The sequence below is a fragment of the Herpailurus yagouaroundi genome, unplaced genomic scaffold (genome assembly GCF_014898765.1).
Source record: "Herpailurus yagouaroundi ecotype Mexico unplaced genomic scaffold, PumYag 159, whole genome shotgun sequence".
Taxonomy (NCBI): domain Eukaryota; kingdom Metazoa; phylum Chordata; class Mammalia; order Carnivora; family Felidae; genus Herpailurus; species Herpailurus yagouaroundi.
In genome coordinates, this window is record NW_024412400.1 from 16796172 (window position 1) to 16821354 (window position 25183).

Sequence of the window (25183 nt, forward strand, 5' to 3'; positions counted from 1 at the left end):
GCTTCTTGGGGCGCCTGGGTGGCTCAGTCGGTTGGGTGTCCGACTTCGGCTCAGGTCATGATCTCTCAGTCTGTGAGTTCGAGCCCTGCATCAGGCTCCATGCTGACAGCTCGGAGCCTGGAGCCTGTTTCAGATTCTGTGTCTCCTTCTCTCTGACCCTCCCCCATTCATGCTCTGTCTCTCTCTGTCTCAAAAATGAATAAACGTTAAAAAAAATGCTTCTTTATTTATTTTGAGAGAGAGGAGGGGAGAATCCCAAGCAGGCTCTGTGCTGTCAGCGTAGAGCCTGATGCGGGGCTCAATGTCACGACCATGAGATCATGACCTGAGCTGAAGTCAAGAGTTAGACACTTAACCTCCTGAGCCACCCAGGCACCGCCTGAGACTAAATTTTAAAAACACCTTTATACCTCCGTACCCAAAAACTTATGCCAAAAAATCTTTAGAAACTGGCACCCAGTAGTTAGAGCAGATTTTTGTCTTCTATCTAGAAACATTTAATTTTCATTTTATAACTTTTAGCAAGTTGATCTCTGTGTTCCTTGGGTTTTCAGCTAATAGCAGATGGTTTTACCCATCCATGTAATTCAGTTTTAAGTTACATCCCTTCTGTGAAGTCTTCTCTAACAACTGCAGTCCAAATTGGTTTCAGATGCCTAAACTTTTATTCCATTATTGTGTGCCTGTTATTTTACTTGTGTCAATTTTGCCTCCTCAGTTAGATTATAAAATTCTCAAGGAAAGTGGCCATATTTTGTCATCCTCTTGTTTCTACCTGTTCTGGGTCCACAATGATGATGATAGCTAGCCTATACTGAAAAGCTTATTACTATGCTCACTGATCTAGAGCAAGAAAAATGATAAGGAAGCAGAATACTTTGCTTGCATTATCTCATGTAATCCTTATGATCACTCTGTTAGGAAGGTAATTATTTCTGTTACACTGATGAGGACACTGAGGCTTACTGGTTTAGTAATTTGCAAAAAGTCAAATGGTAAATGGACAAGTTGAGAAGAGTATACAGATTAGTGGGATTCTAAAGCCTGCATTCTTAACTGCCATAACACATCTCTTCTTTATAAGGGTTTCTGATTTGGGATACTCTAATAATATACTTTTCAAGATCATCGATGGTTTCTTGCTACTTTAGTTACAACTGACATTTGGGTGTATGGATGTTTGGCAACTCCTGTGAAAGGAATTTGGTACCACTGAGCAGTTCTTTAAGACCACCAGCAGGTGGGCTTTTACATGGTACTTCACTTTTGGAATAGACTGAGATGGTGTAAAATCACGTTACTATGTACTTATTTTGTTAGGAAATCTCAGGTAACAATTTTAGTTATTTTTCAAAAGGAAACTGTTATCTTTGCTTTTTTCTCTTGAATATATGGAGCATTGTTGTCATTAAAAGAAACATTGCAACTATATCTCAAGTAATATTTTTAAAAGAGGCATTGTTCTTTTTAAAAATAGGCTTTAAACCAGGCCAACGTAAAGTTTTATTTACCTGTTTCAAGAGGAATGATAAACGTGAAGTAAAAGTTGCCCAGTTGGCTGGATCTGTTGCTGAGATGTCTGCTTATCATCATGGAGAGGTAAGCATTAAGATTGGAATCAACTGAGAACTATACTTACTGGCATGAAGAATGATAATTAAGCATAATAAAGTACTTTTTCTTTTATAAATTCTTTGGAAATGTGTAAGAGAATCAAGAATTTGGACTTTAATAACAATTAGGGAATATGTATGCAAAGTTTAGAATATTAACGTCATATTCTGTTTCTGTGTTGTAGCAAGCATTGATGATGACTATTGTGAATTTGGCTCAGAACTTTGTGGGAAGTAACAACATTAACTTGCTTCAGCCAATTGGTCAGTTTGGAACTCGGCTTCATGGTGGCAAAGATGCTGCAAGCCCTCGTTATATTTTCACAATGTTAAGGTAACAGTTTGCTTTTGCTGATACGGTGGTGTAAAGTTCTGTTTGAAGTTTCTATTGGAAGTAACTAAATGTTTAACAGAATTGTAATATGGAAATAATTGGGTACTGTAGTGGGGGCGAATCTTCCAAATTATTTGATTGCAAACAGAATGAAGTTTTTTTGATCTCAGTGTTTGGGAATTATTGGTGAAACCAGTCCTAATTAATGTAAGGATGTTTTCTGATCCAACTTTACTTTATAGGCTGAGGAGGGGTTTTGGGGTTTAGTCAGAGTAAGAGGAAATCCATAAAACATTATTTACTAATACTAAGAAATTAAGTAGGCTAGTAAGTAAGCACATAAGTAAAATAGGGCTATTTTATTCTGGCTTTCTGCCTGAAAAATCTATTTGGTAATAAGTTTAGTAAATTGGTTAAGTACATGTAATCAAATATTTTAAAAAATTCATTCCTCTTTTTGAAGTATAGTCTTTAATTATGTATAAAGTTTTATTTCCTAAAACCAAGCCATTTTTCCATATTTTTCCCCCTTTTGTTAGCTCTTTATCAAGACTGCTTTTTCCTGCTGTGGATGACAACCTGCTTAAATTCCTTTATGATGATAATCAACGTGTAGAGCCTGAGTGGTATATTCCTATAATTCCCATGGTTTTAATAAATGGTGCTGAGGGCATTGGCACTGGATGGGCTTGTAAACTACCCAACTATGATGCTAGGGAAATTGTGAACAACGTCAGACGAATGCTAGATGGCTTGGATCCTCATCCTATGGTAATTGTTTAGAACTTCCTGCTTATATTGTTTATTTAACAAATGATAATGTGTAAACTACAAAGTCCAGTCATTTTAGAAAAGTATTGGAACCATTTTCATTTTGGAACATATTGTAGACAATAAAGACCTTATTAGTGTGTAACTTGATATGTGCTTATGGTAAAAAGTAGAAGCTTTGGAAAAAGCCTGGAGAATAAGGATTATGGGGAGAAACTTTATTGAAAATTAAAAATAACTCATTTCAGGCTTTTAAATATCTAAATTATGTAGAGAATAATAGTTTCATGACAAAATTATACGCAACTTTGTTTTTGTTCTCAAACTAATAAATCCTATCAGAGTTGTAAGGACACTTAACACATTGTATATATTTTAATGTATCCTCATAATTTTTATTTTTGTCCTTAATGTTGAGATTATATCCACTGTGCTTATTTTGCCCCAAACTCTCCAAGAAAAACTTCTTAAAAAGGTGTCTTCCCTTTTTTGACTTGATTTAAAATCATTTGGAAGTTTCCCTTTATAAAGATACACTTAAATAAAAGTGTATTTTTTTTTTTACATTTATTTAATGTTTGTTTATTTTTGAAGGAGAGAGAAAGAGACAGAGCATGAGCCCATAAGGAGCAGAGAGAGAGGGAGACACAGAATCCAAAGCAGGCTCCGGGTTTTGAGCTGTCCGCACAGAGCCCAACGCAAGGCTCGAACTCACTAACTGTGATATCATGACCTGAGTCAAAGTCAGATACTTAAACTGACTGAGACACCCAGGGACCCCTAAAATTGTATTTCTAATATAAAAATTAAAAAATTATAGTGGTCATTGTAGAAAATGTAAATAAGCAGAGGAAAAAAACACTTCATAAAACCAGCATATGGAAACAAAATATTTTTATGTATTTCTCTCCAAGTTTTATTTCGTTCTTTTAAAATCAAACAAAATATTAGGCTAAAAGTATGATTTAAAATCTTTTTCCCCTTAAATACTTTAAAGTACTCTAAAATATTTCTAATAGAAGCAAAAAATGTTTTATGATTATTGTGTCTTAATTTTTTCAGATGCATTTTAGAATATTAAGTCAGTCTATTTGGTCAATATTTGCTTTTCATGTGCGCGCGTGCGCGTTCTCTGTATACGTGTCTATAGATACATGTATATATTGTAAGAGTATTCAAAATGTTTAAACAGAGTGTGGAAGAAGAGTAGTGGCCTGGAAGGCACATCATTGGAGAAAAGGTAGAAAGTCAGACTGGGTGCGGGTTGTGGAAGGCTTTCAATATAACATCCAAAGAGTTTGATTTGAAAGGATTATTAATCTAGGGGAGAAGGAGGGATAGAGGCAATAGGCTGAAAAAAAATTTCCTAAGAAGACTAGGAAAGATGAAGCTAAGGTTTTGAGATTTGGAGATGTTGAGATTATATTAACAGAAGTTGTGAATTCAGGATTGAGTGATTATTTGGAGACAGACTATTGAGGGTGAGGAATTTAGTTTAAGTCATGTTAATCTGTCAGTAGCAGTAGACCGTAGACTAAGGGGCATTCAAGTGTGGTATAGGCATTTAAGAGAGAAGTCAAGTCAGTGCCTTGAGTTATTTTTATTTTTCTCTGCAGCTTCCAAACTACAAAAACTTTAAAGGAACGATCCAAGAGCTTGGTCAAAACCAATATGCAGTCAGTGGTGAAATATTTGTGGTGGATAGAAACACAGTAGAGATTACAGAGCTTCCAGTTAGAACTTGGACACAGGTCAGTATACGTGTGTGAGCTGCCTGTCAGGAGGGCAGTGTGTTATGTAATGCTTTCTGGTAAGAATATGATTCCGTCGTTGTTTGTCCTCAGTTTGTACAGTGTTTAAAATTTCCTGTATACATTTTTGACCCCTCCAAATTGAATTTGTGCTTTGAATTTGAAGTAGTAATTTAAAAGTTTAATTTCCTTAAAAGGTAAAATGACTTAAGCTAGCTTTGAACCCTTACAAATATGGTCAATAAATCCGTGTCAGTATCAGCTATTAAGATCTAAAAGTATATGCGTTGTCATCTCTTGTCAGCTGTGGTTGATGTCATCCTCTTCATACTCTTAGCCCTTTCCTTGCGCTTTGGTGTATGAGCAGATCAGAACCGTTACTGTGTATCTTCTTTCACCACTGAGACCCCCATATATTGTCCTTTATAGATGCTGGGCAGGAGATGATAGAGACGGCATTTTTCTTTTTTTCCCACCAGAATTGGGAATATTTTAAGAATTGCGTGACTTACAGTATGAGAATGCAAGTGTGTGTCAGGAAAAGAATTACTTACTTTTATATCTTTTGTAGGTATACAAAGAACAGGTTTTGGAACCTATGCTAAATGGAACAGATAAAACACCAGCATTAATTTCTGATTATAAAGAATATCATACTGATACAACTGTGAAATTTGTGGTGAAAATGACTGAAGAGAAGCTAGCACAAGCAGAAGCTGCTGGATTACATAAAGTTTTTAAACTTCAAACTACTCTTACTTGTAATTCCATGGTAATTGATTAGATTTACTATTAATTTAATGTTTCTTCCATGCCATGAGTTGGATTTTGCGATTGGCTTCATGATGGTTGTGGCTATAATAAGTCTGAATGGTTTTCTCCCTATATATTTGCTGAAGAATCTAGAGGTACATTCCTTTTCCTCTCCTATTACCCACTCCTTTTTTTTTTTTTTTTTTTTTTACCTTTTTTTTTTTTTTTTTTTTTTTTTTTATTTTTGGGACAGAGAGAGACAGAGCATGAACAGGGGAGGGGCAGAGAGAGAGGGAGACACAGAATCGGAAACAGGCTCCAGGCTCTGAGCCATCAGCCCAGAGCCCGACGCGGGGCTCGAACCCACGGACCGCGAGATCGTGACCTGGCTGAAGTCGGACGCTTAACCGACTGTGCCACCCAGGCGCCCCTACCCACTACTCTTAATCCCAACTCTGCATTTGTGCATCTGGGCTTGAACACAGAGGATATGTACACTGACCAGAAGTTATGAGAATGATTGGTGCAGGATTTTCATGTTCCTTATTCCTGTCTCTGTTAGCATTTTAATTGTGGAGTACTTCTCTCCCCACAGCTCTAATCTGCTTTACTAAACTTGTATATTTGTGTTTATATGTAATTGGAGAGAAAGGTAGAAAGTGAGCCTGTATGAGTAACCCTCATTCCATTCCACATTAGCTTTTAGACATAAAATAGAGTAAGAGAAAAAGTCCAATAGCACAGTGGCTGAGACAAACTGCCATAATCTGCTAAGAAAGGCAGATGGAAAAAGGAGAATAAGGATAGAGAAGAAGTAAAATTTTCCTCCAAATTGAGGAACTTTGAATGGATTATGGCATGATTATAAAAAACAAAAAAGAGACAAATATACCTCTATTAGGTATATGGGGGAGAGAGAACTTGAACATTTGTGAACTCACCATTTGTAAACAAACTTTTAACATTTATTTTTAGTTTGAAAAAAATTTCTTAGATGGTTTCATAGCCATTTTGAGTAGGAACCTTTTTTTAAAGGACCTATTTATCTTTCAGAATTATTTTAAATATTGTCATAGTTTTGAGAATTGAATGTTTCTTGGAGTCACCAAAGGAATATTTACTTAATAATTTTGGTTCTATTTAACAAGGATTTAGCGGTGGCGTCTGTTCATTTAAGTATGTTGTAGTTATTTTAAATACCGTAGATGTCCTACAAGTTAAAAATACCAGTACGGATTTATGTCATCTTCAAAAACTGTGTTTTCCTTAGGTACTCTTTGATCATATGGGATGTCTCAAGAAATATGAAACTGTGCAAGACATTTTGAAAGAATTCTTTGATTTACGATTAAGTTATTACGGTTTACGTAAGGAGTGGCTTGTAGGAATGTTGGGAGCAGAATCTACAAAGCTTAACAATCAAGCCCGTTTCATTTTAGAGAAGATACAGGGAAAAATTACCATAGGTAAGATGCAACCTTTAAAAATTTAAACATTAGTTAAAATGGAAAAAAAACTTTATTAATAGAAGACATTTTTATCAGTAGAATATAAACAAATACAAATTGAATCTCTTTTCTTGATCCTAACTTTATTTTTCCCTCACATAGAGAATAGGTCAAAGAAAGATTTGATTCAAATGTTAGTCCAGAGAGGTTATGAATCTGACCCAGTGAAAGCCTGGAAAGAAGCACAAGAAAAGGTAATCATTTGCAGAACAAGACATTCAGAGAAGCTTTTAAAAGCAAATTCCAAAACAAACAACCCAACCCCTAAATTTAAAATTTAATGCTGCTGTAAAGGTGCCGAGTTCTCTGTTTGGAGACTGAAGTCTTCTGTTCATCCGCAGAACAGATACAGTGCAGGACTTTGCAGTGCACACCCACCACAGAGCCCTTTGCCAGTGTGACCCAACCAGGGCCTGGAGAAATGACTCCAGGTGTGAGAAGGTAGCTCAGTCTCCTTGGCCTTTTTTCTGAGCCTGCCATTAAAGGGTGTTACTCATGGTGGTGGTCTTTGTGAGGTGCATGTGTACAACCCGGGAACTATACTGGTAGCACATAAATGATTTCACACTGGTCTGATGATTGCCATAGTATGGTACCCAGTCACCATTCACTTGGTATGGTTTTGGTTTATGCTGGGAAGACTAGAGACAAAATCTTCAGTAGTAGAGGGTTTATTGAGCACCAAGTATGTGCTCTGTCCTACGCTTAGATCTTTGACTAGAAGTTTAAACCCTGGAACTTCAGATGAAATCTGATCTTTTATTTATTGTCCATTTCAGATCATAAAGTACTAGTATTCAGTGAATGGAACATTGAAACTTTGAGATTCTTCTCAAGAATTAGTCTCTTTCTGTTGTATATAATTAAAAGAAAAATTTAAAAAGGCAATACAACATTGTGATTGAGAACACAAATGTACAAAAGGAAGAACGTTATGGAAATGACTGATTTCTTAATTAGAATGTTGTGTATACGTGATAACAGTTATGATTATATGACATAACTTAAAGTGAAACTTGACACTTCCCTACATTTATGAATTCTCAACCCACAATGTTTTTCAGATTTTTTATCAACTACATTGAAGTGTTGCTTTTGTTTTTATTATTTAAGCTTTTTAAAAGTTTGAACAGTCTATAGAATGCCAGATATTAGAGCGAGTAAATTTAGAATAAATTATATGCTTAGCAATTATATATTAAGATAATAGGCTTATTTATCGTTCGGGGAAGATGGGGGAGGACAAGATGGGGAGTGTTCAGAATTAAGATGATCCAAGCACTTTGCTTTGTTCAGTGTGTTTTACTGCATTTTTAAACCCCAAATTATGGTTTATACACTGCTTGCCCTTCTGTATCATTGTTGGTTTAAACTATATCTTAAAAAAAATTAACTAGTAAGCTAGTAAATTTAATGCTTAGTTTTAAAAGATAAAGATGTTTAGGGTTTGAGAGTGCCCTTCCAGTGGAAGTAGACTTCATGGGTAAAACCTAGTGGTTGGTTTCAATAATTTCATTGTCACCATCAAAATTTTTTCAGCATCTTGGCCATGTGCTCACTTTGGGGGTGAAGGTAACAAAAGGAGCTGCTCTTACAAGAGTGTCCTATTGTGTAGAGTTGGAGAAGAGAGCATTACAAAGCAGATAATTATGAGATTAAAGTTTTTATTCTTGATTTCTGAAAGTATCCTTAGTTGTCTTCATGCTAACAGTGGTAGATACACATATATCCATAGAATGTTACCAATATTCTGGGTGTCATCAAAACCTAGAGCAAATAGACTTCTAGAGTGTGGATCTAAACAGGATTTCATGACAGCCTGATAATATTTTAACAGTAGTGTAACAACCTAAATATTCCATAGAAACACACGGTTTCATGAAGAATTTTTGAAAACAGTAGAATTTACGAATTTGTTGTAAGTACTATTTGTCTGGGTACTTTTTGATCATTTATTGGCTCAGCAACAGCATTTCTTATTTGGCTAATGTTGCTTAATTGAATTCATAGTTTTGTTTATGTAATGAAGCATGTTGCTTTGCAATTTTTAATCTTTATCCCTTCTAAAGGACACTAAACTTTACTTTGTGTATATATACATCATTTTACTGAAAATTTTAAACTAAATTGAAAGCGATTTTTTTCTTTTTTTGGTTACCAAAAGCAAACGTTTTGTTTCTTGGGATGTCATGGTTAACTCAGTCATTTTTAATTATCTGAGTGCCTTAAAAAATTTAAATGCAATTTTATTTAATGGCTGTTGTTATGTTAAAAATCTTAAAGGTGATGTCACCTGTAATAACTTCTATTAAATTCATTGGATTTTGAAATTTAATATTAGCATAAGAGGATTTTTTATTGCAACCGTTTCTATGAAAAAAGACCTTGCAAATAAAAATTTAGAATAGCCCTCACAATTCTTACTCTAACTCACCAGCTATTAAATTCTTAATTGAACTTTCTGTTCATTCTGACATGAGTATTGTTGCTTTAGAGAATTTTTATTAAGAAATCATACTTAGTGAGTGACTGCACCTTAGCATATTTATATTACAACTGTAAAACATTCTTTATAAGTGATACTTATTTCGGGTTTCAAATTGTTAATTCACTCACCAATATAAAAATCTGACAAGATGCAGTGATAAAACATTAGTTCCACTCTATTAATTTCAAGATGTGGTATCTTCTCATTTTATGACTTAGTGCCTGGGCAAAGCAGTTCATTTTTCATCAGATTCCTAGATAAATAGGGATTGACTATACATTCCTTTTGAAGATTTATTATTGTGTATTTTTAGAAAACTTTTTATAGCAAATACATATTTTATATTGTAATCCTGAAGATAGAAATCTAAAAAACCCAACCACCCTGAGAATATAGCATTAAGAGTATAGCATTTGTGGAATTTTTAACTCCATATTCAATAAAATTCAGCGTTGATTTGATACTATACAGGACTTTAATATAAAGTTTATTATTTTTTACAGGCAGCAGAAGAGGAAGAAACACAAAACCAGCATGATGATAGTTCCTCTGACTCAGGAACTCCTTCAGGCCCCGATTTTAATTATATTTTAAATATGTCTCTGTGGTCTCTTACTAAAGAAAAAGTTGAAGAACTGATTAAACAGAGAGATGCAAAAGTATGAACTTTTGTGGGTTAAATAATTTGAAACTATTTCAGTATTATCCATTTATTTGTTTTTCTTTTTACAAAAAGAAGTATTTTGATTTACCCTTTATACCTTATTAAATTACTGAATGTTTAAATTTTACTACTTTTTTATTATAGGGGCGAGAGGTCAATGATCTTAAAAGAAAATCTCCTTCAGATCTTTGGAAAGAAGATTTAGCAGCATTTGTTGAGGAACTGGATGTAGGTTAAGTCTCCATTAAACTATATTTGGAAAAGTAATGTTTATGAAATAAGGATGAAAGTTCTTTAATTAAATTATTTTCAGTTTCTTTTAAGTCTGTAAAGGTTAATGTGTTTATAAGGTGCATTAGGATTAAGCTTCCAGTTCTATGAAGTTATAAAGAAAAGTCATATTTGGTATAGATGAGTGTAAAAACCTACATGAAGTTAAATTTAGAATAAATTGAATGCTAATATTTTATGTTAAATTTTCTTAACTTCAAAATAGCTTATTGATTCAGTTTGTTTTTCCCCAAAGAGGTAAGAACAAAATATATACGATTGAATATAAGTATGTTAACTTTTACAAAGTAGAATGATAGTGACTTTAGGTTTATAACAGAGAAATTTTAACATAGTTTTTATAACTTAGTTTTCTCCAGGTAGAATTCTATTTTTTTTTTTTAAAATGTAGAGAAAGATAGAAAATGTAAACTTTTTCTAAAATTGCCCAATTTGTTGTGAAGCAACTAACTCACTTAAAATATTAGAGTTAAATTAAGGTTAGCAATATGATCATCTGATTTTGAGTAGCACAAGGCCAATTATTATTTGTCATTACTTGTATGATAGTACATTTTTTACTTTTTAGTTGTTTCATTGATTTTTGTCCACATGTTTTAGTTTTATTTTCATGACCTAAATCAGAATTAGGACTCTTACAAATGAGGGTGGTAGCCTTATAGAATTTCTGGAATTTTTTAGTGCTGTTGTTCTGGGTTTCCTTAATCATCTTTCAAGTGTAATAATATGACTTAGATTAATGAATTAGATTTTTTAAAATTAGACCCTTTTTCTTTTGATACATGAAACAGGCATATGTTAAAAAGACATTGTTTCTGATTAATATTAATGATAGTCTAATACTGCTTTAAGTTTGATCACTGATTCTTGAGACATAGAAAGCTTTTTGTGGCTATGCCTATAAATTTCCTGATTGTTGAAATATCATCACTCAGAATAGTCCCAGTGAATAGCACTACTCTTCCCTCCTCTCCCCCCCCCCCCGCTTTTTTTTATTACTCTCTTAATTCGTCACCTTGTTTTATTACTTGATAATTAGCAAAATAGGTCCAGACAACTTATTTTTTTCTGGATATGGTAACTTTTTACATCTAAAAAGATTTAGACTTAAATTTCATGTCTCTCTGTATCATTTAAAATCTTACGCCATTAATTGAATATCTTGTGTATTGGCACTGTGTTCTGTGTAATCCTCAGATTGACTCCTGTCACAACCCCAAATGAAAGAGCTTATTAAACAGTTATTTAGATGAAGATCCTGAAGTTTAGAGAGGTTAAATAACTTGTTTAGGGGAGGCATTATATCATTATGGTTAAGAGCAGTTATGTTTGTAGAGTCCCAATCTTCCTCATTCATAAAATGGGGATTACATGAGTTTTAATGCCTGGAACTTAATAGGTGCTCTATAAATTATAACTTATTTCTTGTATTAGTTTAAACTAAGAAATGGAAGTGTTAAGATTGAAATCCAGGTCTGTCTGATTTCAAAGCTTATGTTATTTCCATTAAGCTATTGTGCTACAAAGATTTCCTGTTTATCTGCAAGACAAGTGATACGAGGAGCGTGTGACCCCGAACACCACATGATCCCAACTGAGCCCATGATTCTTGAAATTTGCTTTGCTACCCAAGTGCTTTGGATTACAAACACATTTCAGAATGAATTATGCTTGCAAACCAAGGTTTTACTGTAGTTTTAATTTCTTATGCAGTACTGATTGTCTTTTCTAATGAGTTGTTTTGCACCCACCCTTTTTATAATTATACTTCAGAAAGTGGAGGCGCAAGAACGAGAAGATATTCTGGCTGGAATGGCTGGGAAAGCAATAAAAGGTAAAGTTGGCAAACCTAAGGTGAAGAAACTTCAGTTGGAAGAGACAATGCCTTCCCCTTATGGGAGAAGAATAGTTCCTGAAATTACTGCTATGAAGGCAGATGCCAGCAAAAAGTTGTTGAAGAGGAAAAAGGTATGACATTTCTTTTGTTTTAACTCATTGGTAGACTCCATCTTCCTAATTATATATATATATATTCAGTTTTACTGTGCGCTTATTAAATCATGCTTTGTTTCTAATATATTTCACTGTGATAGGAAATCATTTGTTCTATGAGAGCAGTTGGTCCACAAAATGAAAACATTAGTCAAGGATCCACATATATGTAAAGAACTACTTGGTTGATGGAGTTTTTAAAATGAGAGCTAGAAATAGTCTATTTAGCAGCATTCTACATTAAAATCCTGAAACAACAACCAAAAACATATCAGCTTTAAAATATGAACTTTAGTTCTACATCATGACCAATTAAGGAAGTCTCTTAAGCAGAAAAATATTTGGTTTTCAAAGTAAGCTTTTACTATTTATTTGTTATTACCCTTAGTTAAAAAATTATCAAGCACCTCCCATGTCATTGGCATTGATTGGTTCTATTGAGGATTGAAAAGTATGGACTTAAGCTACCCTCCAGAAGGTTGTTGGGCAAGAGTTAGTCAAACTGAGAAGGCTGTTCAGAGTCGAGGAAACAGGAGGCATGATGGTCTGAAAGAAGCAGATTTTTCTGGGCAGGTTGATTTTAGAGCCTAGGGAATATATAGATACGTCCATTAGTCTAGTTAGAGCCTGAGAAATGAGCCTCAGAGCTGGAGTGTACCGAGCTAATATTTGAAAGCATAGGAACTTTGTGATACCAGAGAGATCACTCTCTTCTACTGTTCTGATAAACTGATGTGTGTACTATTTGCCTCTTACCTAGCTTCCTAGCACACGCAGGTTCCTCCTTAGGAAATGGCCTCTCTCCTTTTTGGTTGGTGTTTTGTTCTTAGCACTCTTCCCTTCACCTTACATAGTCTCAAGTAACCTCATCTATGCCCAGACCTTTTTTTTCACTCACACTGATGACTCTTGAATCTTTGTCCCTAACTTACAATGTTTTCAGGAGTGCCAGGTTAATACAGCTACCTGACTGCTCCAAGCCCCCTCAGACTCCACATAACTGAAGCTGAGCCCATTATCCTGATTTCAAAACCTCTTCCACCTCTGTGCCTTATCACCCATCACAAACAAGCCAAAAACCTGGGACTTTCTCATCTAATCAGTAACTGAATCCTACTGCCTGCCTATGTAGCAGTTCCACAATCCTCCCCCCACTGCCCCGCTTTTCTTGGTCTCCATTGATACTGTCTTAGAATTTCAGAAGTTTTCTTTGACGTAAAGTGTTCCTCTTAATTAGTCTTCCTGTCTCTAGTTATCATGACTTCTACATTTTTGTACTTCATTCTTCTGTTTTGTCTCTTACTACCTATGTGATATTTCCAAAAATAAGTCTGACTATTGCACAGATGCTCAAAAGTTTTCAGTGACTCCCCACTGACTGCACAGATTCTAGTATCCAGTCATATAGCAACTGCATACCTCCCTGTGTTTCCATGTGCCTACTCTTTCCTTTTCCCTTTCCTTGAATCCTACCCGACTGTTTGAAATGTGCTAAACATAATGTGGTATCGTGCCTCTGTGTCTTTTGCCTGGGATGCTCTTCCCTCCTTTCCTTCTCTTCACTTGGCAAACATACATGATTCTTTCAAAACCCAGTCAGAAAGGCTCCTTCTCCATGAAGTCATCTCTGACCCTGCCTTGGGCAGAGTTGCTCACTTCTCCCCCTGGGTTACTTTTATACCTCCCTCCATATTTGTTATTTGTATTCTAATGACTTGTCCTGGTGTCCTTCTCTGTCTTTTAATAATCTTGGGGTAGGGAGACTTTGACTAATACCTAGCAGTGCATGACATGTGTTGCTTATCTTCCTTCAATAATCTGTGATTTTTTTCTAGTATGAGAGACCTGAAATATAGGAACTTATTTTGCAGGTACTCTTTGGTGTATTTTGCTATTGGTCTGAAAGCCCCTTTGATAATCAAAAGCTGCCATCTTATTTTTTTTATGGTTACTTTTAAGTAGCTATTATCTCAGAGAGTGTATCAGAATAGTAGAGTGTAAGCAATATCATTTGCTGCAGGTAAATAAAGTAGAAGATGGTCTGATCAGAGTCCTCTGCTTTACTTATCTGATATGAAGAAGTGATCTATTGACTGGAAATGTATGGTCTTAATTTTTATTTTTACTCCTAGTTATTTGTTTGTTTGTTTAATGTATAGGGTGATCTCGATACCACAGCAGTAAAAGTAGAATTTGATGAAGAATTCAGTGGAACACCAGTAGAGGGTACAGGAGAAGAGGCATTGATCCCGTCAGCTCCTGTAAATAAAGGTCCCAAACCCAAAAGGGAGAAAAAGGAGCCTGGTGAGGAACTGTTACAAAGATGTTTTTGTTTTTTTTTAAGAAAAAATTTTTTTGTTTATTTTGAGAGAGAGCAAGTGTGAGTGGGGGAGGGGCAGAGAGAGAGGGACAGAGAGAATCAGAAGCAGGCTCCGTGAACTGTCAGTGCAGAGCCTGACGTGGGGCTCAGTCTCATGAACTGCAAGATCATGACCTGGGCTGAAATCAAGAGTCTGCCGCTTAACTGATTGAGCCACTCAGGTGCTCCTACCTGCAAAGTATTTTTGTGAGGGGGGGAAAAAAATATATATGTACAGGGTATAGCTAGATTTTTTTTTTTTATTGTGCTTTTTTTTTCCTCTAGTAGTTGATGTTAATGTCTTAAATTTTCATGAACATTTGTTATTTTATAATTAACCTTTCATTATGAGTTTTATTTTTAGTAATGACATTTGTATAAATATTGATACATATTCTTTCATTTTTAGGTACCAGGGTGAGAAAAACACCTACATCATCTGGTAAATCCACTGCAAAGAAAGTGAAGAAACGGAATCCTTGGTCAGATGATGAATCCAAGTCAGAAAGTGACTTGGAAGAAACAGAGCCTGTGGTTATTCCCAGAGATTCTTTGCTTAGGAGAGCAGCTGGTACTTTGATATATTTTGTTTTTATTTTCTTGTATATTCTAGTTTGCCCAAGTTAGTATTACTCCTATAAGTTGGTATATTTAGTACTGTCAATGTCATTAAAGTACTAAATTGTTAGTATTTCAGAAGTTACAGTTCATGAAGACAAAAATGTTGCTTTAGAGAATGTTGCTTTTAGCAAAGTTGGACACAGATTGCTCTAAAGTGAATCATGTTGTCTATTGGTTTTTGTTAGAAAGTTTGGGTTTTAATCCATCCATAGTTTGAAGATGTTTGGTAAAAACTGTTTCTTGGTAGAATATCAACAGTGATCAGTAGAAGTGCTTTGTAGTTTTTGTTTTGTTTTCTACCCCATATATCACGAAAAGTTTCATGATTAGAAGTCTGATTCCATGCACATAGCATAATTTATATAATTGCAGTGCTAGAGTTAGGATGAAGATATCATCTTGTTATTTTGTATGGCTGTTAAGCATGCAATTTTATCCTTTCCGAATATTCATTAATTTGAAGTCTTCAAATATTTAAAACTTGAGTGTCCTATTGTAAAGATTCTTCTCAAATTTTATTAAGTCCTAATTTAGTTAAAATGAGTGATACCTTATTATGGTTGTTTTATTTCTGCGAGATACTTTTTAAAATATATGTCAGACCTTAAATTCTTTGGTGCTCTAATCGCCAGTGATTGAATTTCTTTTCCTAATGTACACAGGTAGTACAATGTAGGTGAATTTTTAATAGAGTAACTTAACTTATGTGAAAATTAATCTATTAAATTAGATACTTCAAAATTGTATTTAGTCTTTTTCGTACACCTAAAATGAAGTATAAAATGACACAGCATCCAAATTATTTAAAAATTTTATTCCATAGTATAATGCTAGAAGTTATAAGACTTGAATTATACCAATGTGCCTTTCCCCATACTTGTTACCTTTTTATGCTTTTTTTTATTATTGTTTAGTAATATGTTGAGGTATTATCTCTGTATTTCTCATTCATCTGAAGAATTATGGTCTGTTATTTTGTAGTAAAACTATTGTGAATAGAAGATAGAAATTTTTATGTAAGAGGTTGAGAGAACGTTCGGCACTAAGACGAGTAAAATTTGTCTTTTGTAATTGCAGAAATGGGAAATCTTAGTAGTCCCTTTTACAATGGCTTATATTCCTATTTTTGAGTAATATTTAAGTATGACAAACTGCACCCTAACAATCTTATTAATCAGTTTGTGCTCCCCTGTACCATATGCAGCATTAGCCTCCTGGGAAGTACAAGATTAACCGTTGACGCTATCAAAATAACTGAGGCCAAAGCTGTTGGTTTTTGCTGTGAATGCTTGTCTTTTTTCCCCCCTTTTGTTCTTTTTAGAGATAGCTGGAATATCTTCAAATGCATTATTTGTAATATTTCATGTAGATAAAGCTGGATTTAACATTCCTGTTTTTTTTTCTCCTCTTAGCTGAAAGGCCTAAGTACACGTTTGACTTCTCAGAAGAGGAGGATGATGATGCTGATGATGATGAGGACAATAATGATTTAGAGGAATTGAAAGTGAAAGCATCTCCCATAACAAATGATGGGGAAGATGAATTTGTTCCTTCAGATGGCCTAGATAAAGATGAATATACATTTTCACCTGGCAAATCAAAAGCTACTCCAGAGTAAGTAATAAAGTACTATTCGTTATATGGTACAATTCATTATTTAGGCATCTATCAAAGATCTCCTAGTAAACTGTGTCTAAGAATTTATTATCATTCGAGGTAAGGTCCTCCTCACAAAGGAAAAAATCTGGGTAATGTTGCAGCTGTTTACAGAACTGTTGTCTATAGTTTAGAGCATGGTTTGGCGGCCCCCCCCCCCCCGATAAAGGGCTCTATAGCAAATATTTTAGGCTTTGCAAGCCATATGGTCTCTTTTGCAACTACTCAGTTGCAAGAAAGCAGCCATAAACAGTATGTAAATGACTAAGTGTAGCCGTGTTCCAGTAAAACTTTAGAAAAATAGGCTGCAGGCCTATGGGACATTGACAACATGGTTCAGAGAAGTTACTAATTCTTTAGAACTGGGAGGATTTAATTTTCTTCCCTAGCTTTGGCTTTGATTTTTTTTTTTTGCCTCTGGAGAGTATTGAACCTTAATGTGTAAGATGTGAAGTTTGTAAGCTGTTTTAGATTTTTAAAGGAAGTGTTTTATCATAGGCAGTCTAGGGTTAAAAATAGGATTATTGAGGACTCTGACAGAGATTCTGACTTTCTCCTTAGGTTTCTGGCCATAATTTACTGATGTTGAATTCTGGAACAGTTCTGTTAATCATAAAATTTAATGTAGTGATAATTTGGATAACTTTAACCTTTGCTCAGTTTCCATTCTTTTATGTTAAATCATTGGTTTTTCTGGTGTCTCTGAATGTATTTCTATGCACACCTGTGCATGTGAGACAGAAAAAAAAAGTTTGGTTCCCCTGTCTTTGACAAAGAGAAACCAATGAGAAAACTGTAATTATAATCCTGCAGCACATTATATAATTTACCAAGGTTGAAACTATATTTAAATTGTGATTAATTTTTCTTTCTAATAGAAAATCTTCACATGACAAAAAAGGTCAAGATTTTGGGAATCTCTTCTCATTTCCTTCATACTCTCAGAAGTCAGAAGATGGTATGCTCCTTTAATCTTTTCATTGATTACTTACTTACTGTATTATTGCTATGGATTTTTTTTATGAGCGGAAAACTTACCTTCTTTTTACATTTCCCTCAATGTAATAAGGTTTATTTACTTTTTCTAAGATGAGTACCAACTAATTGGTCAAAATAGGCATTATGGAACTCGTTAGGTTGATAGATGTGTGTATAGATGTGCGTGTAGTGTTCTAATGGGAGAAAAAGATAAAGAAATCTTGGAAGATGAAATTTGATTTTCATGGCAATATGTATATGTGACAGTTTTTTGTTTTAAGCTACAAGGGGACTGATATTTGGATTTGTACTAAACTGTAGTAGCTGAAAGAAGCAAATTTAATCAGGGTGTATATTATTTCCTATTAAAACAATTTTTTTTTAATGTTTATTTTTGAGAGAGAGAGAGAGAGAGTGTGAGTTGGGGAGGGGCAAAGAGAGAGAGGGAGACACAGAATGTGAAGCAGGCTCCAGGCTTTGAGCTGTCAGCACAGAGCCTGACACGGGGCTCAAACTCACAAACTGCAGGATCATGACCTGAGCTGAAGTCAGACACTCAACTGACTGAGCCACCCAGGCGCCCCTATTTCCTATATTTTTATGTGGGGAATTTTTAAGGTCAAAACAATCTAGTTACACTTAACTGTCTTGCATTTTTAAAACACACACATGGGGCGCCTGGGTGGCGCAGTCGGTTAAGTGTCCGACTTCAGCCAGGTCACGATCTCGCGGTCCAGGAGTTCGAGCCCCGCGTCAGGCTCTGGGCTGATGGCGCAGAGCCTGGAGCCTGTTTCCGATTCTGTGTCTCCCTCTCTCTCTGCCCCTCCCCCGTTCATGCTCTGTCTCTCTCTGTCCCAAAAAAAATAAATAAATGTTGAAAAAAAAATTTTTTAAAACACACACACATACAGGCAGACAGACATAGATCTGATACATGTTCTAAGTGTATAGATAGATATGGATATTTGAGAGCATGTCAAAACTGTTATGTAAAACTGCCACATCTAAGTAGACATATCGAATCCCTGTTTTGGTTTGACAAAGGGAAGGAGGGAGGGATGGAGAGCAGAATTGTTGAATCAAAATGGAGTATAAGAGTAAACTGAAGCCTACTGCCTTTTAAAAGGCGAAAGATTTATGTGATCTGAAGAGAAACCAGAGCATGCCTACTGCCTTTTAAATTGATCTTCAGTGACTTAAAATTGGTTTTTAAAAGATGAAGTTACCACTTTCTTAGATTGAACATTATTACTGATATTCCTGAAATGGTTAACAGCATTAGATGTGTAGATAGTAAAATAATCACAGTGAGATCTTGCAGTTTAAAATAAATCAGTATTTTTGAGCTGATCAGTTATGTTTTAAATGATTAGCGTTTGGGACTATTAAGAATTTTATTACTCTATACATTTCTATATTGTTTTACAACAGAGTTAACATTTTTGAAATATAACATTGTTATATTTTTTGTTTTCAGCTGTTTGTATGTTATGGATTATATGATCACAAAATAGAAATTTATAAGATCAATTAGCTAAAGAGAAGTCATCAGTAAAAAGAATCAAAGTTTAACTGTTAAGTGGTCCTTATAGTCTCTTTACTGAAAGAAAGCTTTATAATTTTTAGATTCAGCTAAATTTGACAGTAATGAAGAAGATTCTGCCTCTGTTTTTTCACCATCGTTTGGTCTGAAACAAACAGATAAAGTTCCAAGTAAAACAGTAGCTGCTAAAAAGGGTATGTACTTAGATTTGATGTTGTTAAGCATCTTACAGACTATATGTAGTTGATATTAAAGGAAATTTAATATAATTTGAAACTATTTGCATGTGGATTTCAGTAGAAAATAGTATAAATGTGTATAAAGAGAATTCCTCTTGTTTTCTAACCGTATGAAGTAATAATTAAAATGTAAGACCTTATTGTAAAACTATTGTAATTATAAAATAATCCTGTGTATTGATATCTAAAGATAGCTTTTTAGGTAAGCTCTCCTATAGGTGTTAGCTTGTAAAATAGATGAAAATTTTGTCTGGCTAGTAGCCTGATTGTGTTATCTAGGTAGGTCATGTCTTCACACCCCATTTGGAATGATGGCTCGGTTCTGCTGGGGTCTTCTTTTTTTCTGTCTGAGTCATGTAGCTTCTTTCTTTTCCATAGCCTTAGATTCTCCATAAATCTAAGTTGATTTGACATAGGAATCTGTTATTAGTCCCAAGGGACATACTCTTGGTGTTTTTGAAGGCCAGTATTAGTGCTTTGTGTTTAAAAGATAAGTGCTCCTTACACAGCAAGTAAATAAACATACAGTATGGACCATCTTTTCAGTACCTCAAAAATGTAAAACAGATTCACAGATTCCATTGTAGACACGCACATATTAGATGAAGGGGAACAACAACAGAAGTCCCTACTTATTTTGAGTGCACTAGCACCACGGTAAGAAGTTGGTTGACTGCCGCAGCTTCTCTGGCCAACACACCAGGTGCCCTGTCTGCATCCCTTCACCCACACCTCTTCCGTACACATCAGCCAGTGCCTGTATTTCTTTGCCTCAGGATTTGTTACTATGTTGGAATATTAGTATTTCCCCACTCCAGCTGCTCTTTGTCAGTAATTGAAGAGAGCTGGTTTGCAAATACGTTAGTGCTCTTGCCTCTCTGGTTAGCCGGCTCTGAGATGTGTGACTTCCCATGGCTCAGAGATTGCTCGTGGTGAGCCCTCAGGGTGATGACAGGCTTGGTACCGTACCCATTACTGGCTGCTGTCGCTTCGCTGCCTCAGTTCTGTTCTCCGTTTTTTTTCACCTCCCAAATAAGTACTTGTGCTGGAGTCTTTGTTTTGGGGCCAGGTGGGGTCTGCTTCTGGGGAGTTCAAACTGAGACAGGCCCTATAGTTTTTCTTTCTGCATCTTTTTTAAAATTGTCTTCACGTGAGCACTTTATAACCACCCCAAGAACTTGGGAGCCCTGTCACTTCTTGGAACGTATCGACCTGTTTCCTTCATCGAGCTGTTCACTCCTATTTAAGCTAATGAGTTAGTGTTGAGTGTTAACTAACAGGCTAGCATACCACAACCCCTGTCCCGTCTGGTTGCTTCACCAGTTGAACTAGCCTGTGTCAGTTGAATGGGTGATGCTTGCGTGAAACAGTTGAAGCCCTCAGTCTTCCTCTAGCCGCCTTCCAAAGATACAGTTCCCACAAAATCCCATTTCAAGGAGAGGATGCATCCCCTCCTCCATCCTCTGTGAGATTATCTCTGTTAGCTCCAAATTATATGTATTATTATACGAGTTAACCTCTGTAACTCCAGTCGTTGACAGCAGAAGCAGCTCATGGTACTCCGGTATCGACTTACATTTGCTTGGTGGAACTTTAACTGCCACCTCACACTCAAGCCTGGAAACTCTAACGAAGGAGAAAGCTGGTTCCTAGAACACACTGCTGTGTCAAGCCTATACTGGTGCTAGGAGCTGCCTGCCACATGGCTCTTGTGGTGGGCTTAGTCATAAGGATTCAGGGAAAAGCCACAAAACCTGTGGTTGCCACGGTCATGAGTGTGGACTCTCTTGGCATCCTAACGAGGGGCCTTTACCCTAGCATCTCAGATTGGGCCCAGGAATACATTTTCCATGTAATTAGCCTGTTCTGGTTTTTGTTTTTTAATTTTTACTAATCACACAAGTGAAGTCTGATTTATCAGTTTTCACATAGAATGTAAATGAAGCAGAAAAACATTCTATTTTAAAAGCAAAATTCATAAAACAAAGGCTTTTGGGCCTATTGTCTTACCTGGAATTTTCACATTTCTTTCTACATAAAAGTGCCATGTTTGGATTTCAACTTTTCAACTTTGAATTGAAGTGAATCAGCTTCTATTCATGGTATTTGGGGGTCCTGTAAAAATGTTTTTTCCTTCCTCTAAAACATTTTAGAAGTTAGAACGTAACATGTGGTTATACTTGAGTTGTAATTAATGTCAAATATGTTACTTTTCTATCATGACTATATTTTTACTACTGCTTTTTAAAAGTTCCTGCTTAATTCACATTAATGGCCTTTGTTTAAAATAATCTCCCACGAAATAGCAAAAGGCATATTGTTCATAATTAAATAAAAAGCATGGTGTCATCTGTGAGAAATTGTTTGGCTTTATACTGGCACCAAGGGAAGAGAAACCATTTTGTTATGTAAGGCTACTCAATTTCCTATCAGCAGTAAGAAATTCCATTGTTACAGGATTCGCTTGAGCATGGTTTGCTGGTAAGTGTATTACATTGATTTATGAAATGGAAATTTGCTTAATAGGAAAACCATCTTCAGATACAACTGCTAAGCCCAAGAGAACCCCTAAACAGAAGAAAGTAGAGACTATAAACTCTGACTCAGATTCAGAATTCGGCATTCCAAAGAAGAGTACACCCCCAAAAGGTGAGGATTATGTTTAACCCTCTAATGGATGTCATTTCGTCTCTTCTCATTGCATTTAGAAAGACTGTACTGTTTTGTTTGAAATTGCTTTACTCCTCAACAAGGAATATGTTTAAGAATTAGTGCTGAATTAGAGTCCAGAGGAAGTCTAGTGCTTTGTTTTAGGAATCAAGGAATTACGACTCGGAAGTTAAGTAAACAACTTACATACCTAAGAATGGTTCAGAGACCCCCTGCACAGACTCACTGGGAGTAGTTATTGAGAAGGCAGATGAGGGATCCTTGCCAAGTGGAGAGTGACCGTTCCCAGGAGCTGGGACTTGTACACTGGAGCTGTTGTTTGCTCATCTAGGAACCAGTTCTTCATCCTGGAACCCTCATTTCCTTCCAGAATCTAGAAAAGTCCTCAAAGGTGCTTTTTAAAAAATATGTGTAAGATAGTTTTTTTCTGAGGGTAGCCGCTCAGCCTTTTCTCCCAACTGACAGATTTACCATCAGTGTATTTAGTGGTGATTGGGATAAGGAGATAGCTACATGGAAACAAGGGAGAATAGGGGCAAAAAAGAAACAGTGATTGAGGAGGTCAGTACTTCTGTTATGCCTGGCTTGAAACTGTTAAAGATTCAGAAGTGCCGTTTCATTGATTCACTTGATAAAATAGGACATCCCCAGATTGTTTAGGCTCTCCATCCTAGTACAATCTGGTTCGTCATAGCTCTTAAAGAATTTTAAGATTGAGAATGGCAGTTTAGGTCCATTTTCTCTTTCACTGGCATCATTGTAGGATGTAGAATATTTTGTCACCATTTGCATATTACTTTTCCCCCCTTTCTCCTCCAGTGAGAATAAGAGGTTAGTTAGGTAGAAAAAAAAATAGCTGCATGTGGTGCTTTTAAGTCTGAGAAGGAACATGGATTTGACAGATTATGATTAATACTCGGGGTTTATTCTAAGACTGTGCTACCTAAAATGGGATCTGCAGTTGGTTGTTACTAGTGCATAAGTAAAATCTGGACTACACATTTAAACATAATTTGTGCTAATAAGAAAATATGTATTTTCTAGTAATTCATATTGTATTTTTAAAGGTACTAGTCTATGACAAATTAGAAACTAAAACTTGTTTTCATCACATACAAGTTAAAAAGCAACAAGACATTTTCTTTTTAGGCACAAAGACCACATGTTCAAAATGTAAATGTTTTCTCTTGTGTATCAGGAGTTTGGTCATTAAAATTTGTCACCAGGACCTTCCAACTAGTTTTAAATGTATTTGTGAAATACTCTTTCGTCCCATCAATCCCCAAACTGAAATGATGCCACCAAATAGTTTCTACATCATTTATATTTAGAGACCAGGATTGCAGTACTGATTGGGGCATGCCAAAGAAGTGAACTGTAACGTTGTGACATTTCTCTTTTTATACTGTACTTTAACCTTGGGAGGAAAAAACCCCTTTGTATCATTTTAAGGTAAAGGCCGAGGAGCAAAGAAAAGGAAAGCATCTGGCTCTGAAAATGAAGGTGATTATAACCCTGGCAGGAAAACATCCAAAACACCAAGCAAGGTAATCAGGAACATCTTTTTATGCATTGTTTTACGATGATCTATAACTGGCTTAGTTGGCTTATTACTATAAGGTCTTCTAACACTTTAAACCTAGCCTCTCTTACGCATACGGCACTTATGTATAGTTAAAAGAATTATCCAAGTATAAGATGCATACAATCAGGACTATTTCTTGGGAAAAAGTCTGGCATAAATGAGCCTACTTAATTAAGAGTATTCTATCCCATCCAATGAACGATTGAAGTTATTGGCTATGTGTCTGAAATACTTTTCAGACCAAATAAAGGCTGTTTCTTTTTAGCTTGGATTTATTTGCCCAGGCTCTGATTTTTTTCTTTTAACTTGAATTCATTTGAGGCTAATTTTCACAGTCTGACCTTTCTCCAGGAGCACACAATCTTTTTTATAGGTAAAAGAAAAACATCCAGTGTCCTTTTTCTTCTCTCCCTATTAAAATGTAAAAATACAAACATGACTTTAGCTTCACGCCATTCTCCACCTTGGCCTTTTCCATCCAGTCTTCCATGTGTCTGGTCCATCTTGGTGACTCCTCGCTGCATTTTTATAATAAATACTGTGCATAAGTTTTGTTTTCCTTTCATGAATTGAGAGGTACTTACAAGTAAATAATTTGTACTAATCTGGGTACTGTGCATAGTTGCTTGGTAATAGAGAAATTCAGAAAAAAATATCACCACGGTGGCAGATTATTATACTTCATCATTTTTATAAAGGTAACTTAAGTTAGCATGACAATTATGATTTTAGAAGCCTTGTTATTTGTATTATTTCTCGAATGTAAGTGAAGTGTAAGGAATAATTATTTTTAACATTAGTCTTTTCCTTTTTTCTTTAAACCATGTCTAGAAAATGAAGAAAACCTCTTTTGATCAGGATTCAGATGTGGACATCTTCCCATCAGATTTCACTTCTGAAGCACCTTCTCTGCCACGGAGCGGTCGGGCTAGGAAAGAAGTAAAATATTTTGCAGAGTCCGATGATGAAGAAGATGTTGATTTTGCAATGTTTAATTAAGTGCCCAAAGAGCACAGAAACCTTTTTCAACAGATAAATTGTGTTGTCCTTTTGTCTTTTCTGTCTCAGACTTTTGTACATCTGGCTTATTTTAATGTGATGATGTAATTGATGGTTTTTTATTATTGTGGTAGGCCTTTTAACATTTTGTTCTTACACATACGGTTTTATGCTCTTTTTTACTCATTGAAATGTCATGTACTGTCTGATTGGCTTGTAGAATTGTTATAGACTGCCGTGCATTAGCACAGATTTTAATTGTCATGGTTGCAGACTACAGACCTGCTTTTTGAAATGAAATTTAAACATTAAAAATGGAACTGTGTACTCTGTGTCTTTACTAAAGATGGAAGTGTAGTAAAAGCTCC

General features: G+C 35.4%; 1 protein-coding gene across 2 annotated transcripts in view; it reads left to right on the forward strand.

Moving 5' to 3' along the window:
- Positions 1 to 25135, forward strand: part of TOP2B (DNA topoisomerase II beta) — a 64725-nt gene extending 39590 nt beyond the window's left edge. For both annotated transcript variants that reach the window (XM_040480040.1, XM_040480039.1), the window contains exons 19-36: positions 1478 to 1599; positions 1799 to 1947; positions 2487 to 2718; positions 4335 to 4469; positions 5041 to 5241; positions 6493 to 6688; positions 6833 to 6924; positions 9722 to 9877; positions 10027 to 10110; positions 11947 to 12141; positions 14325 to 14469; positions 14934 to 15095; positions 16558 to 16759; positions 17680 to 17759; positions 19406 to 19516; positions 22088 to 22210; positions 23684 to 23778; positions 24648 to 25135. In XM_040480040.1, coding sequence (XP_040335974.1) covers positions 1478 to 1599; positions 1799 to 1947; positions 2487 to 2718; positions 4335 to 4469; positions 5041 to 5241; positions 6493 to 6688; positions 6833 to 6924; positions 9722 to 9877; positions 10027 to 10110; positions 11947 to 12141; positions 14325 to 14469; positions 14934 to 15095; positions 16558 to 16759; positions 17680 to 17759; positions 19406 to 19516; positions 22088 to 22210; positions 23684 to 23778; positions 24648 to 24815 — 2648 coding nt within the window. In that variant the 3' untranslated portion in view covers positions 24816 to 25135. The remainder of the gene's footprint in view (positions 1 to 1477; positions 1600 to 1798; positions 1948 to 2486; positions 2719 to 4334; positions 4470 to 5040; positions 5242 to 6492; positions 6689 to 6832; positions 6925 to 9721; positions 9878 to 10026; positions 10111 to 11946; positions 12142 to 14324; positions 14470 to 14933; positions 15096 to 16557; positions 16760 to 17679; positions 17760 to 19405; positions 19517 to 22087; positions 22211 to 23683; positions 23779 to 24647) is intronic.
- The last annotated feature ends 48 nt before the right edge of the window (positions 25136 to 25183 follow it).